Genomic DNA, 16,023 nt, shown 5'->3' on the forward strand with positions numbered 1-16,023 from the left:
CGGAGGGCAGGGATGGAACAAAGGGTGAGATAAGGGAGGAGAGGAGACGGGAGCAAGTTAAAATAGATTCATCATGTCCTCTGCGTTCATGACATTCTCATCCTCTCATCCTCCAGTCACCCTCCAGACATCAACACTCGAGGCGATTCATCCGATCACTCGACTCTGAAGGAGGCTACTTCTACTTTATTTCTACGTTTGGATTTTTTTTGATGAAATACGGGGAGAAAAAAAAGAAAAGACAGTAAAAAAAAAGAGGATAAAACGAAGGAAAAAGTGTGAAATAAATGTGAGTGAGGAGCTCTGGATTCAGCATGTCGGTGCATTATAAGGGGAATAAAGTCAGAAAGGTCAAATTGTCAGATCAAATGTCTCGGCGAGTCGTTTCCTCGGTAGAAAACACAATGACGAGAGCTTTAAATACGATTCAAAATGTTCCATTTCCCTTACAATGCCCGACAGATATGATCTATAGACACTTTTTGTGGGTATGATTGTAGTTTTCTGGGGGAAAACATCACAGTCCACTACAGCTAGAGCCTCTACAGAGCTTCTCTACAAGGTACCGAGGTGTGACTGTATACTTGCCCGGGTGCAAAGTTTCCAAAGAGTCCACTGTTACACACCCAACTGGATCATGGGTAAAAACCATGGCAACCACTGAGCGCAGATCTGTGACGGGCGCTATAAAAAGGAACTTGCCACCATACAGAACAATTAAACTACACATTAAACTACACACACGTGAAACAACGAGCTAGACGACATGAAACACGGACAGAAACGGGTCACACGTGCACGACCTCGAACATAGCGGACAACCTCTACTCTACAGGCTAACTACCACAGCACAAGACACGGCGAGGGTGGGGGAGGGTCTGGGCTCAAGCAGGTACATTTGGGGGGGGGGGGGGCATCCATTAAATCTACAGAAAACTTCCGGAGTCCCTTTTCTTGGAACAGACAAGGTAGTTTTTTTATTGACACCAGTGCACACAGTTACAGTGTTAAAACGAGAGATGAAGGGTCAGGAAATAATAATAAAAAAGGAGGAGAACCTCAAAGTAGTCACAAGAAATAAAAGCCAGTGGGTGTTTTTTGTGTTTGGAGAACAACAAAGACAACAAGTGTGTGCAGGAATTCAACGTGATACAGAGGGAGGCAAAGAAAACCAGTGAGCAGAGGGGAAGAAAGATCATTTCCTTTTCTTTCGTGAAGAATAGAAAGGCTTCCGGGCGGCTCCTCGGACGGATGGACGGCGGCGTTGCACCTTTTTTTTTTTTTTTTTTGCCCGCTCGCCGTTTTCCGACACGCAAAAACGCCACCGACCGTCAAAGGAGCGACGCCAGAAAGCCGGTTCATCCCGTCGAAAGAGAGTCCGTGAGTGAAAGGCATGTTACGGAAACAGAAAGAGAAGCACAGGAGTGATGCTGGAACGCCACCGTATACCAGTTAAACACTCCGTTAACATACACGTTACAGGACGAGGAACCAATCACAGCCGAGCAGCTTTAAAGGTACAAAAGGCTTTGATGGAAGAGACTGCCGGTGCCGTGGGGCGACCGTGAACGTGAGGACGTCTCGACTCCAGTGTTCGTGTTCGTCCATCTTCTGACAATACTCGGACTTTCACACTTTACATTAACGCCTCTCATAAGACATCGTACTCGCGTCCGCATCGACTTTAACTTTACTCCGTCGCCCTCTCACTCTCCCCTCAACTAAATAAAAAGAAACCTGGAGTTGAGTCCTCGCACGCACAAAAAAAAAAAAACACACACAAATGGTTTCCAAAATATTTGAAAAAGGACAAAGTGCAAGTTAATGAAAGTTGTCACATCCTCCTCAAACGCCGGGAACCATTCGGCGCCCCGTGACGGAAGCACAGAGACACGGAATGAGCAAAAACAGGGCAGTGGCAGAAGAAGCAGGGACATCGCTCGCCTGGTGAACATGCAATTCAGAGTCGAGGAAAACAGTTCCCGCTCACATGCTTTGAAAGAAAGAAGAAAGGAATAGAAAACACAAAGCAGTGCATTGACACGGAATGAAGCGTGGACATTTGTTTCAGGGAGAAGCCGAAGCTCCGAGGGAAAGACGGCGACGACACGCGATGAGATGCAGCTCGGACTTCTAAACGTTTTCTGGTATTAACTCTGGTTTTGTTTTGATCGCCGTGTATTTATTTGTATGCGTGCGTGTTTGAGTGTTATTCGCATTAACTCAAAAAGTATTAAACCGAATCGCATGAAATTTGGTGGCATGATTGGTTATTATCCGGGGAACATTTGATTCGATTTTGGGATCGATCGGGTCAAAGGTCAAGGTCATGAAAAGGTCAAAATCTTCTTTTTACCATAGCCGAGACCAACCCGATGAGAGCCTCGCTGAACACAATGAGCTCAGTGTATTGCTCTACACTCCATTGTCAACCTAGAACAATCAAATACACTGTACACTTACAGGGGGACGTCTCTCAGCCCCGACAACCAACAAACTGTATATAGCATCTTTAAACCTCCATTAAAATCCAGCTACTCTCTTCACGAGACGACGGTGACATGAGAAGAGAATCCTACATTAGGACACGAAACATCGACATCTGTGTTCGGTCGAGAGGGCCGAGAAAGGCAGCAGATCCCGGTCAACGGCTTTCGGAATCAACGCCGCGTTAAAATCAACGATATCTTAATGTCTGGACGACACGAGGTGGGCTACAAACTAGCAGAACCCTAATTCATCCGATTTGAAGAATCGCCATTAGAGGAGTTATGAAGACAAAGGAGGAGATAAAAACTATGGTTCTACATTCCTTGAGGATTCCTCAACGCCTCGACATCGTCTGTTTCTCATCTCCACTAAACATGTTGAAGTTATGGCACATTGTAAAGAAGATTCGTTAAGCAGGCTGGATGTTAACGGCGTGTAAAGAAGTCTTAAAAAAGGAGGATTGTGGGGTTTAGAAACATTCCGTGTTATGGATTCATCCAAACGTGTTTCTATTCAGTTAAAAACCCACAAAATATGCACATTTCTAAAAGTATGTTAAAATCTTTACACACAATGCGTTTATTTATTTAAAGGTGTATACACCTAACGACTGAACTACGACTGTGTCTGTAATACAATCATTAAATCAACATTGATTGTGCCTCCTCTTCTACTCTCACATCTTCACCCTTCAACAGCTGAACACCCGCCCTCCTACGTCTTCCTCGTTAAAGCGGTAACACCCTCCCCCCTCCCCCTCTTCCTCCTCGTCTCTCCCCTCCTCCAGATGGAGGCTCCCGAAGGAGAACTTCGCCGACGAGTTCACGCCGTTGGAGTTCACCGAATTCGCGGCGCCGACGGCGGCCGGGTTGCCGTACATCAGCGGCTGGCTGTACGCGCCGCTGCCGGACTCGGTGTCACTGCTCGTCGACCCGTCGATCATCTGGACCGGCTGGTTCAGGTTGTCGCTACCGGGCTTTCCCTGACGACCGAACAGCCGCTGCACCGCGGTGGACCGCGGCTGACCCGGCACCACGATGTCGCCGTCGGTCACGACCACCCGCCGCTCCGTCGGCGCCGAGCCCGGGGTCGGGCCGCGCCGGTGGACGGGGGTCGACGTCAGCCGGCTGAGAATGAACGGATCCGTGTCCGAGCGATTGCGCACGTTGTCGTTGTGGTACGGTTTGGCGAAGTGCGGCGGCGTGCGGTTCGAGGTGACCGGCGAGTAGCTACCGTAGTGGTTCAGCGGGAGGAGCGGTGGCGGCGGCGGGACGGGGGAAGCCTCCGGCGGGGCGATCCCCGGGCGTTTGCTAAAGAAATAGCCGCCGTCGTCCCAGCGGCCGGAGCGCGGCTGACCGTCGGCCATCTCGCCGTGACTGAGGGAGTTGGTGCGGTGGTGGAAGCCGCCGATCACCGGGCTGGCGCACTGGCTACGCGTCCCGGTTCCGAGCGGCCGCGCCGACGCCGCGCCTTGCTTTTCCCGACCCGGGTAGATCTCGTCCAGCGGCGTGCTGTGGAGCGGGAGGCGGCCGTGAAACGACCCGCCGTTGGGCAAAATCTCGCGGCTCGCGTTTGACTGATCTACGGCGCTTCTGTTACCCAGCATGCCTTGCTGCTCCAGCCCAATCGTACCCTGCTGGTGACGCTGCTGCGTCAGCCCCTGGTGATTGGTGTGGTAGAACCCGTTTACAGCCCCAAACAGACTCCCGGCTTGCCCCCCACTGGATTGCGTGTCACTATAAACGGAGGGCTCGTCCGCGCTGCTGCCGTGGCCCCTGGGGGCCCTGTGGTTCTTTGTCACGTCGCATTCACTGTCTATGTCGCTGCAGTCTATGTAAGGAATAGAGGAGCTGCTGCCTTTGTTTGCCCTGCAGGATGGACCTGGGTTGAGGAACTGCGGGTCCGCCGCCGATCCGCCGCCGTGGTGGTTCTGTCGGGACTGAATCGGGTCCGAGCCGGGCGCCGCCGCCGCGACGCCGTGGAAGCCGTTGGCGGTCGATGAGGCCGCCGCCGGCTCTTCGGAGCCGCTGCATTCAGCTCGGTGGCCCAGTCGGGTCGAGTCGAGCTTGTCTGCCGACTGCAAAGACACGGCTCTCTGCGAAGAAGACGAGTCGGGGGGGACAAAAGAAGATTTTTTTTTTTTAAAGGGACGCATTAGAGCGACAGAGAGAGAGAGACAGAGAGAGAGAGAGAGCTTTGTGCTGTTGGCCACAAAGCAGCTCAGGATTTTAGAGATCGAGAAAAGTAGTAAAAGACAAAGAGTCTGTAAATGTGCACAACAAGGACATTTAAATATACATTAACTCGTAAAAAACAAAAGGTACAAGAGGATGGGAGAAGAGAGGTTTTTTAAAAAGCGTGCATCACCTCTTTTGGCACTTGTGATCTGAAGGACGAAGACGGAGGCGGCAGGCTGCTGGTGGACAGGATCTTACTGTGCTTCCTGAGGAGAGGAGAGGTTCAAAGCACGTGGAACTCATCCGGAAAACAGACACACGACTGGTATTCACGTTGCCCGAGCTTCACCTCTCAAATGGGAGTTTCTTGAGCTCCGAGTCTTTCACGTAGTCGATGATCTGCTTTTGGGTCCGACCGCTGCAGGCCGAGAAAACAACGTGAGGACACGCGTCGTCGTTCGAGGACGCGGCCTCTTTCCGGTCCTCCTCTTACCTGAAGCGGAATGAGGACCCTCTGGTGAAGAGGATGGGCTTGGGTTTGGCCTTGGGCTCCTCGAAGAGCCGGAAGAAGGCGTGGTACTCCACGCAGATCTTCCAGAAGACCTTGCAGCAATCCCGGCTGGCCATGGCGAACTCCAGCGTGTCGTGGTGGGCGCTCTGCTGGAAGACGGCAGAGGCGGAGGCGTGAGGATGGACGGATGGAGGAAGAGAGGAGAAGAGGGGCAGAACCAGAGGTGGGGTACGGACTCACTGCCGGGTCGGCTCTCAGCTTGATCAGGAACCGTTTCCGCTTGAAGCTGAGCTTGCGAACCTTGGACCAGTTGAAGGCGTTGATCTTCGTGTACCCCTGAGCAAAAGGAGACGATAAGAGAAGAGGATTCAGAATGAATGCATGTGAAAAGGTCGACACGAGCAGATACGAGCATAACAGCCCCCGGGGAAAAGCATCTCGATGAGAGCGTGCAGAAGTCTTTTCCAGGAAACATTCGAGGGACGTACAGTCGACCGCTCCCTCTGCCGCCGCGTGGTCAGTACCTGAAACACCAGCACGCCGATGTGCGCCACCGCCAGGCTGAGCTTGGTGCCCTCTCGGTCCTTGGCCGGGTGCAGACGGACGCCGTACATCTCCAACCGCCGGGCGATCTCCAGCAGCTGGTAGTCCGACTCTGCGGGAGTCTGCCCGCTGTGGAGGAGAGTGACCAACCAACCAATCAATCAACCAACCAACCAATCAGCAGCTCATCTCTCTCGCTCTCTCATTCGCTCTCGCGCTCTCCCCCTCTTGATCTCCCACTCTCTCCCTCGCTCTCCCCCTCTCTTGCTCTCCCTCTCTCTCGCTCTCCCTCTCTCTTGCTCTCCCCCTCTTGCTCTCCCCCTCTCTTGCTCTTGCTCGCGCTCTCCCTCTCTCTCGCTCTCCCTCTCTCTCGCTCTCACTCTCCCTCGCTCTCCCCCTCTCCCTCGCTCTCCCCCCTCGCTCTCCCCCTCTTGCTCTCTCCCTCTCTTGCTCTCTCGCTCTCCCTCCCTCGCTCTCTCTCGCTCTCCCTCTCCCTCCCTCGCTCTCCCTCTCCCTCTCTCTCTCACGCTGGTGAAAGAAGAACAATCGTATTTGGTTTCTCCACTGATAACCCTCCCCAAGTGTTAGACGGGGCCCACTCCAGATTTCTATTGCAGATTTGTTACGAGTGTAAACACCAACAGACGGTCTTATCATACGCCACAGGATCAGGCTGCCAGCACCCAGCGAGGGCTGAAAGAAATCTGCCGCACGGGACGTTCGTTTGCTCGCAAATGGGAAAATAACTTCCCGTTTCCTGTATGAGCTGCTGAATTAGCCACTTCCTTCCTGCGTCAGCAAGGGAGGCGAAGGGAAGATCAAGAGCCCGCGGACGGCGTGCGTGGTGCACAGCGTGACTAACGGCCAACACGCCGGCGGTTTAGTATTTTGTGGTCGAGTATCGCTTTTAAGGGGATTCACAGCTCCAGAGAACAAGGAACATGCATTCTTTGATCGTCATACGTTTGCAAACAGCTAGAGCGTAAAGGAGAAGAGGCGTGTGCCTCGGGGGCCCGGAGAGAGCGCAATGTGGTATGTTTGCAGACATTCACCTTTATTGGGGAGGGCGTGGGCCTGTGTGTGTGTGTGTGTGTGATAACAGTTGTGGTTAGAGAGATAAACATCTCTGCAGGAGAGGGAGAGAGATTATGGGCGGGGTGTATTTGTGTAATGGGAGTGTTTGTGAGATCACATTTGACTAAACAGATAAACATCTGTGTGTGAGAGTTGCTGTGAAAGTGTGTGTGTGTGTGTGTTGGTGACAAACTGTTTCTGCGGCCACCCTAAAGCCCAAACTGATCCCAGGTCAGACTACAGCTCGGTTTAAAAAGTGCTGCTGAAGCAACTTCTTAAATATGACGTGTTTGCTAACGATCGCAGATAAAACAACTGAATTCAAAGATATCGCGTGAGCTCAAATATCGACAGCATCTTGTGTCACGTTATGAACTTCACACGGTAAGCTCTGAACGCGGCATGTGGAGGTCCACTAGCCATGCGTGGACGTGCTCGCGATCACTCACACGTGCTTGCGGTGGCAGTCGGTGATCTTGTCTCTGATGGCGTCCTGGTCGGGCAGGTACTTATTGTGGAGGAGGTGCTGCCAGCTCTGCGTCTCGTCAAAGTCTCCTATCTCGGCTGGAGGAGGAGGGAGAGGGTTTGATATTTGAGTGTTGAGGAGAAGCGGAAATTGCCGAGATGAAGATAAAAAAGACAGCAGCAATCTCAGCAAATGGAAAAACAAACAAAAGAAAAGCGCACACTTTTGTCTATTCTGTTCTACAGGAGATCAGATGAGGTCCTCCATCTGTTACCGCGGCAACCGAGTGCCGCCGTCTTGCCCGGCCGCACACTGAACCCAGCAATTCTACATCCTTCGCATTACGGCGCCGAATCAATAACAACGGGCGATGAAAATGAAAGCAATAAATTAAAATATCAACAAACAAAAAAGGGAACGCTGATATGAAGATAGTCTAACGCTGGCTAAAAAAAAATCTGTTTAGTTCACTGGTGAGACCTTCAACTGGAGCCACACCTGCTGCTGAAATCCCCCCAAAGGGAAGATCTGTCATGGGCTCCAGTATTTGGTGATTCAAAGTAGGGCTGCAACTAACGATTATTTTGATAATCGATTAATCGGTTGATTATTCTATCGATTAATCGATTAATCGGATAAAAAAACAAAAAAACTTTAATTTTCAACCCTTTATTCAAAACAGGGTCCGTACGGTCATGGAAAACCTGGAAAAGTCATGGAATTTTTAAATGGCTAATAGCAGGCCTAGAAAAGTAATTGAAAAAAATAAAATCCCAAAATATTTGGAAAACTAATGCAAATTTGTTTTATTCAAATTTTAATTGACACGGTATATAAACGGTATGCTTTGGAATTCTCATTGTTAGTTTAAATACTACATCTTCTCACTTTGTCACGTATAGACAGAGTTTTCACAAAATGTTTAATCATGGAAATTTGGTTTAAAGTCATGGAAAGGTCCTGGAGATCCACTGGTCACCATGGTGATGAACCCTGTTCACTGGTCACCATGGTGATGAACCGTCACAAACAGACTGACAGCTTTCCTCTCCTGAGCAGTGGTCCCCATGTGGCCCCGCCCCCTGAACAATATCAGAGACGCGTTCCGATTTATTATTTTTTTCACCTGGCCCGCTGCCGTTGAGATTGCAGTGAGACGCGGAAAAAATGTGAAGAGTTGCTCTTCGCAATAAAACATCTTTGATGGACGTGTCGCGTCTCGGCCAATCAGCGTTCAGATGTCCACAGCGTTTGGGAAGTTAGGTTAGCTTGAATGTTAGTCCGCTACATCTGCTGCTGTCACGCTGCACGGTGTAGCGATACTAACAAAGTACCCGTACGTGAAAAACTATGTGATTTAGCATATTTTTAGTATCGATACTTCATTAAAAGAGCGATCAGAGCACACGCGCTGCTCCGCTCCGTCAAATGGTGTCTGCACGCGCAGCGCTCACAGCGAGTCGTGGTTTATCTCCGCCGCCTTTCTCCGCGGAAAAATATTTTCCGCTATCCGCCACGGAATAAATAACCACGTTTTCTACGTTATCCTCTTGTGGAAATGCCACACACGTCGTGACATGTAGCGCCCTGGTGTCTGGGGTCATAACGTCACCCGTAGGCCCACTTAGCTCCGTGAATGTCTCCGACTACGTGAATGACTTCCGCATCCAGCGCCACGTGAGCAGCAGCAGCCAATTAGATTCATCAACAGAGGAGCAGCTCAGCGCTGATTGGCTCTCACAACGCAGCGTTCAGTCTCTCCTCTCCCTCTCCCTCCGCTCTTGTTTCTCCTGCGCCGCTCAACTCAACTTTGTTTATACTCCGTGACTTATTGAGCGCCGTAATAATCGCGCCACACAACGAATCGATAATGAAATTCGTTGGCAACTATTTTAATAATCGATTTTTATCGATTTTATCGATTCGTTGTTGCAGCCCTAATTCAAAGCGAGACTGAAGTCCATTTTTAGAAGTGGAAAATGCTAAATTGCGAAGGCTGGGCTTCTGTTATTCAGCCGTTAATGGTGATAAACCTCAATTAGCGTTAATCAACATGTGCGGCGTGATATTTGCGTTGCACTCACACTGAATGATGTGGGACACCATGAGCGCGGCGCTGGTGTCGTTGCAGATGAGGCGACCGCAGGCCAGGTCACGTTTTATCTGCAGGGCGAACAGATACCTGGAGGATATAGAAGAGACGAGAGTGTGGGACGGAGAGCAAAAAGGAAAAAGGTCGTTAGGTTAATGCACATTTTATGAACTCGGCACATTTCCTAGACCGCTGGCATTTACATGTATCTATTGATATGACTTCAGGCCTGTCTCTAATTGAGTTCACGCCCTTTTCTGTTAATCATTATACAGTCGGCTACTTGAAACATGATCTGGGACACACACACACACACACACACACACACACACACACACACACACACACACACACACACACACACACACACACACACACACACACACACACACACACACACACACACACACACACACACACACAGAAGTACCACAGCTGACCTCAAAACCTACAATCAGACAGATGTCACACATGGATCCTGTCTGACATCATTTTGTGTGATTTTGTGACATATTTCAGGATTAAAGTCAGTCAAAAAAGGACCCGGAGTTGCTGTCTAAATGCAGAGCGTGGGGGATTCTTCAGCCGACATTCAGAGAGCATCCGTGTGTGAATATGACTGAGATTAACGGCGCGCAGCAGCCTTTTATAGCCTTTTTTAGCATGATTATCTCTCGAATATAGTTAATGAATTTTGGTATCTATTTCTATTTGAGCCTGGAGTCGCGGTCCTATTTAAGAGCGACGAGCGCAAATCCATCAATTCGATGAGTGCTATTTAACTTGATGAAGCAACAAAACAACAATTATTAGCAGCACTGATTGGTCCCATTTGTAATAAATGCTCCAATAGTTAAATGCTGCAAGAGCCAAACAAAGGAAAAGAAAAAGAAGCTGCGTGCCCACTTCCTGTTTGACGCTGGAGTCGTCATGAGATGCATTTTGTAATGGTGACGATACTTGAAAGTAATAATCCTTAAAGATTTCAGTCCTGGTTGATCGTTGCATTTCCTGCAGCAAGTAATATAATAATCATAAATAATCATATGCATTCTACACAGTATTAAAAGGTCCCGAAAGAGTCCCACATGTAACAGAAAGATGGCGGACCCGGCCACTAAGCATGAGAGCTGCTCTCTAGAGACGCTGAATAGCTATTGCTAAAAAAAAAAAAGACTGAATAGTATAAAACAGGGGGTTTGAATACAACTATTAAATCTCAAGAGGCACTACGCCAGCTTCCTGATTGGCTCTGGTTTGAAGTAAACCCAGCTGGAGGCTGAGAGCGAAGCAGAGCATCATGGGTAAACGTGTCCGGTCAAATGTTTTCTCCTGAATGAGCTTCGACCGAATGTCAACAAGTAGAGCCCCCAAATGTCTAAAGATAGACACAAGACGGGGGCTGATAATCTACTCCGGCTGGGTTGAGAAGGAGGCGATATCTTTGTGCGCGAACGTGGGGGAGAAGAAAGAAAAAAGATGCTCTCTAGACCCAGCTGGATGTTTGAGATTACGTTTTGTCCAAAGCTGTGGCTCCAAAGTGTTCGGAGCACTCATCTCCTCGTCTGGAACAGGCAATGTGTTCCTGAGGCCGGATCCCAGAACAGGGAGGAAAAGAACAACCTAGTTTTGTGTTGTGCGAGTATGAATGGTGTCTGGATACAAAGAAAAAGACATCGAAAAAAATAAAAGAACAACAAAACAAGATGCAAACATGTTGCAACTAGAATGGGCACTCGGTAGAGTGCACACCTTCGTATATCACAAGATTGGGCATTGAATTATGAACATGTTGGCGTTAGTTGCATGCCAATTGGATACAAATTGACCGTGCTATGGTAAAAAGAAGATGTTGACCTATCCATGACCTTGACCCGATTGATCCCAAAATCTAATCAAATGGTCCCCGGATAATAACCAATCATCCTACCAAATGTCATGCGATCCGAGAAGATGTTGACCTTTTCATGACCTTGACCTTTGACCCGATCGATCCCAAAATCTAATCAAATGGTCCCTGGATAATAACCAATCATCCTACCAAATTTCATGCGATTCTGTTGAAAACTTTTTTTGTTATGCGAATAACACCATACATACAAATAAATAAATAAATAAATAAATACACGGCGATCAAAACATAACCTTCCGCATTTTCAATGCGAAGGTAACAAGGCCTCTGCTTCACGTCAGCTGAGTTCCGGGAGGACTGGAAAACATGGAGGAGGTCGTCCCCTCGGACCTACCGAGTGAGCTCCTCCAGGAGCTGCGTGTGGTCGGGGGGGAAGAACTTCACCACGAAGCGAAGGATGGTGTTTTTAGGCCCTGGGAGGAGCGAGAGAGGGAGACGGTTAAGAGGCTCCGTTCACCCCCTGCTGTGTTGTAATATCCTGATTGCCCCTCGTCTTACTCACTTCTGATCTGTTTCAGCGTGGGCTTCAGCAGGTCCAGCCACACCTAGGGAGGAGGACGCAGCACGACTTTACGAGCATCACTCGCTGGTTTGATCGTTCACTAGCACACTGAGTAACTTATTATTATATCCGTCCTCAAAATGGGTTTTCACACTAAAATCATGTGTAAAAATCTGTATATGATATAAACATTCAATTCAGTTTATTTGTATAGCCCATTTTCACAAATTACAATTGTCTCAGAGTGCTTTACAATCCGTACACATGTCATACATGTCGCATGTTTGCAGCTCCAGCAGACAGGTTAGTCAGGAGTGAGTTCACTGAAAGGAGATAGTCTTTATTTCCCTATAAAAATGAAACGTACGTTTGTTTTTGACATGTGAAGAAAGAAAATAAATACTCTATGGACCAAATGCTGCTTGTAAATGGAGTTTTATATGCAGAGGAGAATGTTCCTCCGTGGGTTACTTATTATACGTCCATAAAAGTCGCACTCGCAAGATAATAAACGCTCAGTTATCGACTTGATCTCTGTGTATTTGCATGTCTGTGTTACACGTCTCCAAACCAGACGGCGAATAGTAAAACTCCTCCCTTGAGATCGTAGATGCAGACACAAGGTCTGTATTCTGTAAATAAAATAAGCTAAGACCTACTGCACTAAAAGGAGTGCACATTGTATTCATAAGTATTGTGCTTTCATGCAAAATAAACTATATTGCACCACATGTCAAATCTGCAAAAATAGCAAGCGTACATTGTCATACATAGCATTGCGTGTGTGTGTCTGTGTGTCTCACCGTCATCTTGCGCTGGTCCTGGTACTCCAGTCCAAAGTAGTCTCCCTCTGCCAGATTGAGGTGGACACACACCAGGTCAAACAGCACTTTGCCGGTGGAACATTGCTGCAAGAGAGATGGGAAAAGGAGGATTAGTTTAATAATTAAAAAGGAGGAAGACGAGAGAGGTGAGAAGAGGAAAGTAACCCAGACCATCACACAGCATCTCATCAGGGGAGGAGATCGGGAGTCTTTTTCACGCAACGAAAGCTGGCGAGGAAGATGAGTCACTGAGAAACTCCTTCGTGGACACGAACGAGCATCAACTCGCCTAACGAGAGCCTGACCTTTGACCTCGACCAGAGGTCTAGGCTTCAGGTCTGTGCCTAATGAATAGCTGGAGGCTGATGCTCAGTCGGGAGTGGTTGGAAACGACCATAATACCACAGGAAAAGTGTGCTCCTTTGTGTGTGTGTGTGTGTGTGTGTGTTGCCAGAGAAAGCATCCATTTGTTGGCGCGTGTACGCCGTTGTTTTGTCTGGACTCGCTAAGCAACACGAGCGTTACGAGCTGCGGATAAACGCCGCTTCAAGGTTTCGGGATTTTCCAAAATAGACACAGACGTGGAACTAAACCCCAAATTAGCCCAGAGTGATGTTCTCAGAGGCAGTTAAGTGGCACCACCCGGAGGAGCCGCAGCGTGGTGTTACACAGGGAGTCAAGAGCCATGGAAGATATCATTATAGTAGATACACTTTGACTCTTTATCTGTTGTCCCGTCTCTCTGCTTTCCATTTCCTTAAATAAGACTTATGAAGACAAATAGCAGGACAGATCAAAGGAATTTAAGATGTTTGGGTTTTTTTTAAACATGAACATGTGCTGGAAAGAAAGGAGTCAGAGAAGAAAAATGAGGAGAGGAATCAGAGCAGTGAAGGCCAAGGCGTTAGCCAAGTCTGTCACCATCTGGCTACCGTGTGTGTGTGTGTGTGTGTTCAGCCTGTCTGTAAGAACACACACGATTATTAGAGTTATTCTGCTGTAGAAAATGACTGAAATCCCACGTGCACGTCGTGACAGACGCCAAAGCTCCGTGGAGCTGGAGTTTGGCTCCAGATGGAGTGATAATCTTAAGAGGAAGTGGGAAAACGGGTTGGAAGAGAGATTGATTCTCTCCATTTATCGTGTAAAAGAAATCAACTTCATTATCAGCTTCGTTTTTTTATTTTCCATTATTCATACTTTCGCACACTTGAATGGAAACTCCTGAAGATCAAATTTCCTCCTCCTCCTCCTCCTCCTCCTCCTCCTCCTCCTCCTCCTCCTCCTCCTCCTCCTCCTCCTCCTCCTCCTCCTGTGAGGAATGTCGTTGAGGGACTGGTGGAGAGATACCCCACGTTCCCCCCGGTTCGGCGGCTGCAGACCTCAGAGCCGTGTTTGGAGAGAGGCGATACAAATGAGACTTTTATAGCTCATACATGGAAGTTCATAAAAAAGGGAAGCAGGATGACGTGGATCCTGTTCCAGGCCCTGATGACTTTGCCTTTCACTTGCAGGTTCAGCTTCCTGACACGTGATAGCTGCGTCCTAATGAGAAAGAAACGGAGGAAATCTGTACTTGACTATCGAAACGGCCGTTTGTGAATTCTTTATCAACAAAACGCTTCGCCGTAAATAACGTCCACGTGTTTAAAAGCTGCTCGATGAGAGGCGTCGCCTTAGTTTAACAGGTGGAAGCCATCTTTAGTCATAAAACTGAAGCGGTACTTTTCCATCGCCTTTTTACAACCCAGCACGTTTCTGACTGAATTCCTGGCTGCGACGGGTAGTTTGGGTTCCGTTTGTTCAGGCTGTAAACTTTTCAGAAACTTATGTAAAAAAATAAATAAAAAAGAGAAAGAAACTGAGCCGATGCTGCTTACTAAAGCCTGCTCTCGTGACCTTGGCTCCGGGAGAGGACACGCCCACCGGGCCGAGGTCAAACGTGATGCAAAAAGCCCTTCTTTATCATAAAATAAAGCAGAACTAGAAGACGCACTCGGTAGAGCGCATACCTTCGCATATCTCAAGATTGGGCATTGAATTATGAACATTTTGGCATTAGTTGCATGCCAATTGGATAACAATTGACCGTGCTATGGTAAAAAGAAGATTTTTACCTTTTCATGACTTTGACCCGATCGATCCCAAAATATAACCAAATGGTCCCCGGATAATAACCAATCATCCCACCAAATTTCATGCGATTCGGTTTAATACCTTTTGAGTTATGCGAGTAACATGCATAGAAATAAATTAATTAATAAATACACGCCGATCAAAACATAACCGTCCGCATTTTCAATGCGAAGGTAATAAGAACGAGCTCGGTGTTGCACTCGCTGGGTAACAACTACGGAGAGTTAGCATCTCCTACACGTTCATAGTTTGAGAGTTTTGTGGTCTAATAATAAGAGTTTCAAAGGGTCCTTTCAGCTGGGATCACAATCCCTTCATCTGGGCCCTCATGGTTTCATCACATCCAGCAAAAAGAGACACATTGACTGACGTGTGCACACAAGTCAGATTTTCCTGCTGCAACCCTGGACTGTAGAAGCCACCTTAGCAGAAGGGCCAGGGTCGTGTCCTTAAAGGCCGGGTCCAGTTTCACACAGCTGTCTCTGGAGCCTCACACCAACGTGGGTCTCGTCTTGAATTAAAAAAAAGATGATTCAGGAACCTGCGAGTGAGCCTACGACGACCACCGGGGGATTCTGGCTTCGAACCCGGCGGCAAAGCTACAACACTACTTCCGAGAATGACAAGAAATGGACGTCCAAAAAGTTAAAAAGTCATGTTTGTGTCGCAGAAAGAAAAGCGCAACACATCTGTGTTGACGGGGGCAGGACATGTGATTTCTCTTCACTCTGCGGTGGCGGCGGCCGCTTCCTCGTTCTGTTTAGATTCCATAAAGTGACTCAGGCCCTTTTCCTAGACTCAAATTACAGCGCTGCCCCTGAAACAAACTGCATGTTACGGGGTTAGGGAGGGGGGGGGGGGGCTATCAAAAGACCCACGCCAGTCAGCTGGCCCGGTGACCATCGCGGTAGAACCCACGCAGACCGCATTTCTGCTTTGTGTTACTGACAATAAACACGGGTGGAAAAACAAGAAGCCAAAATCATAGGCTCCTGTGGGGGGGGGGGGGGCTATCCGGTGGCCTTCAGCCCCTCGAGGCCCATAGCGAAGACGGCCTCCGTGCATTTCACTCCACTTTCTCCACTTGGTCTTTATCCTCTCCCTTTGTGGCCTTTGTGTAACAGATGAATGGCTTCATGAAAACGCATCAATTACACTCGGAGGCCTCTCTGTCCGTGTCCAGCAGCCGGTTAGTAAAACAGTCACACCAGCAGCCTCAAAACACTTCTCCATTTCAGAGCCGACGTATTTCACCTTTTCATTGTTGTGTTTATTATCCTGCAGTATTTTTCCTTC

General features: G+C 48.4%; 1 protein-coding gene across 4 annotated transcripts in view; it reads right to left on the reverse strand.

Annotated features, from left to right (window-relative positions):
- The window catches only part of LOC130204699 (FERM, ARHGEF and pleckstrin domain-containing protein 1-like), a 35,792-nt gene that overhangs the window by 5,780 nt on the left and 13,989 nt on the right, over positions 1-16,023 (reverse strand). For 3 of the 4 annotated variants that reach the window (XM_056431642.1, XM_056431638.1, XM_056431640.1), the window contains exons 3-13: positions 12,571-12,675; positions 11,768-11,810; positions 11,600-11,678; positions 9,346-9,443; positions 7,245-7,359; positions 5,703-5,850; positions 5,419-5,514; positions 5,161-5,327; positions 5,017-5,085; positions 4,858-4,933; positions 4,372-4,585 (exon numbers count right to left, since the gene is read on the reverse strand). In XM_056431642.1, the coding sequence (XP_056287617.1) occupies positions 4,372-4,585; positions 4,858-4,933; positions 5,017-5,085; positions 5,161-5,327; positions 5,419-5,514; positions 5,703-5,850; positions 7,245-7,359; positions 9,346-9,443; positions 11,600-11,678; positions 11,768-11,810; positions 12,571-12,675 (1,210 nt within the window). The remainder of the gene's footprint in view (positions 1-4,371; positions 4,586-4,857; positions 4,934-5,016; positions 5,086-5,160; positions 5,328-5,418; positions 5,515-5,702; positions 5,851-7,244; positions 7,360-9,345; positions 9,444-11,599; positions 11,679-11,767; positions 11,811-12,570; positions 12,676-16,023) is intronic. The other variant, XM_056431641.1, reaches the window with a different exon arrangement.

Source organism: Pseudoliparis swirei, chromosome 14, assembly GCF_029220125.1.
Source record: "Pseudoliparis swirei isolate HS2019 ecotype Mariana Trench chromosome 14, NWPU_hadal_v1, whole genome shotgun sequence".
Taxonomy (NCBI): domain Eukaryota; kingdom Metazoa; phylum Chordata; class Actinopteri; order Perciformes; family Liparidae; genus Pseudoliparis; species Pseudoliparis swirei.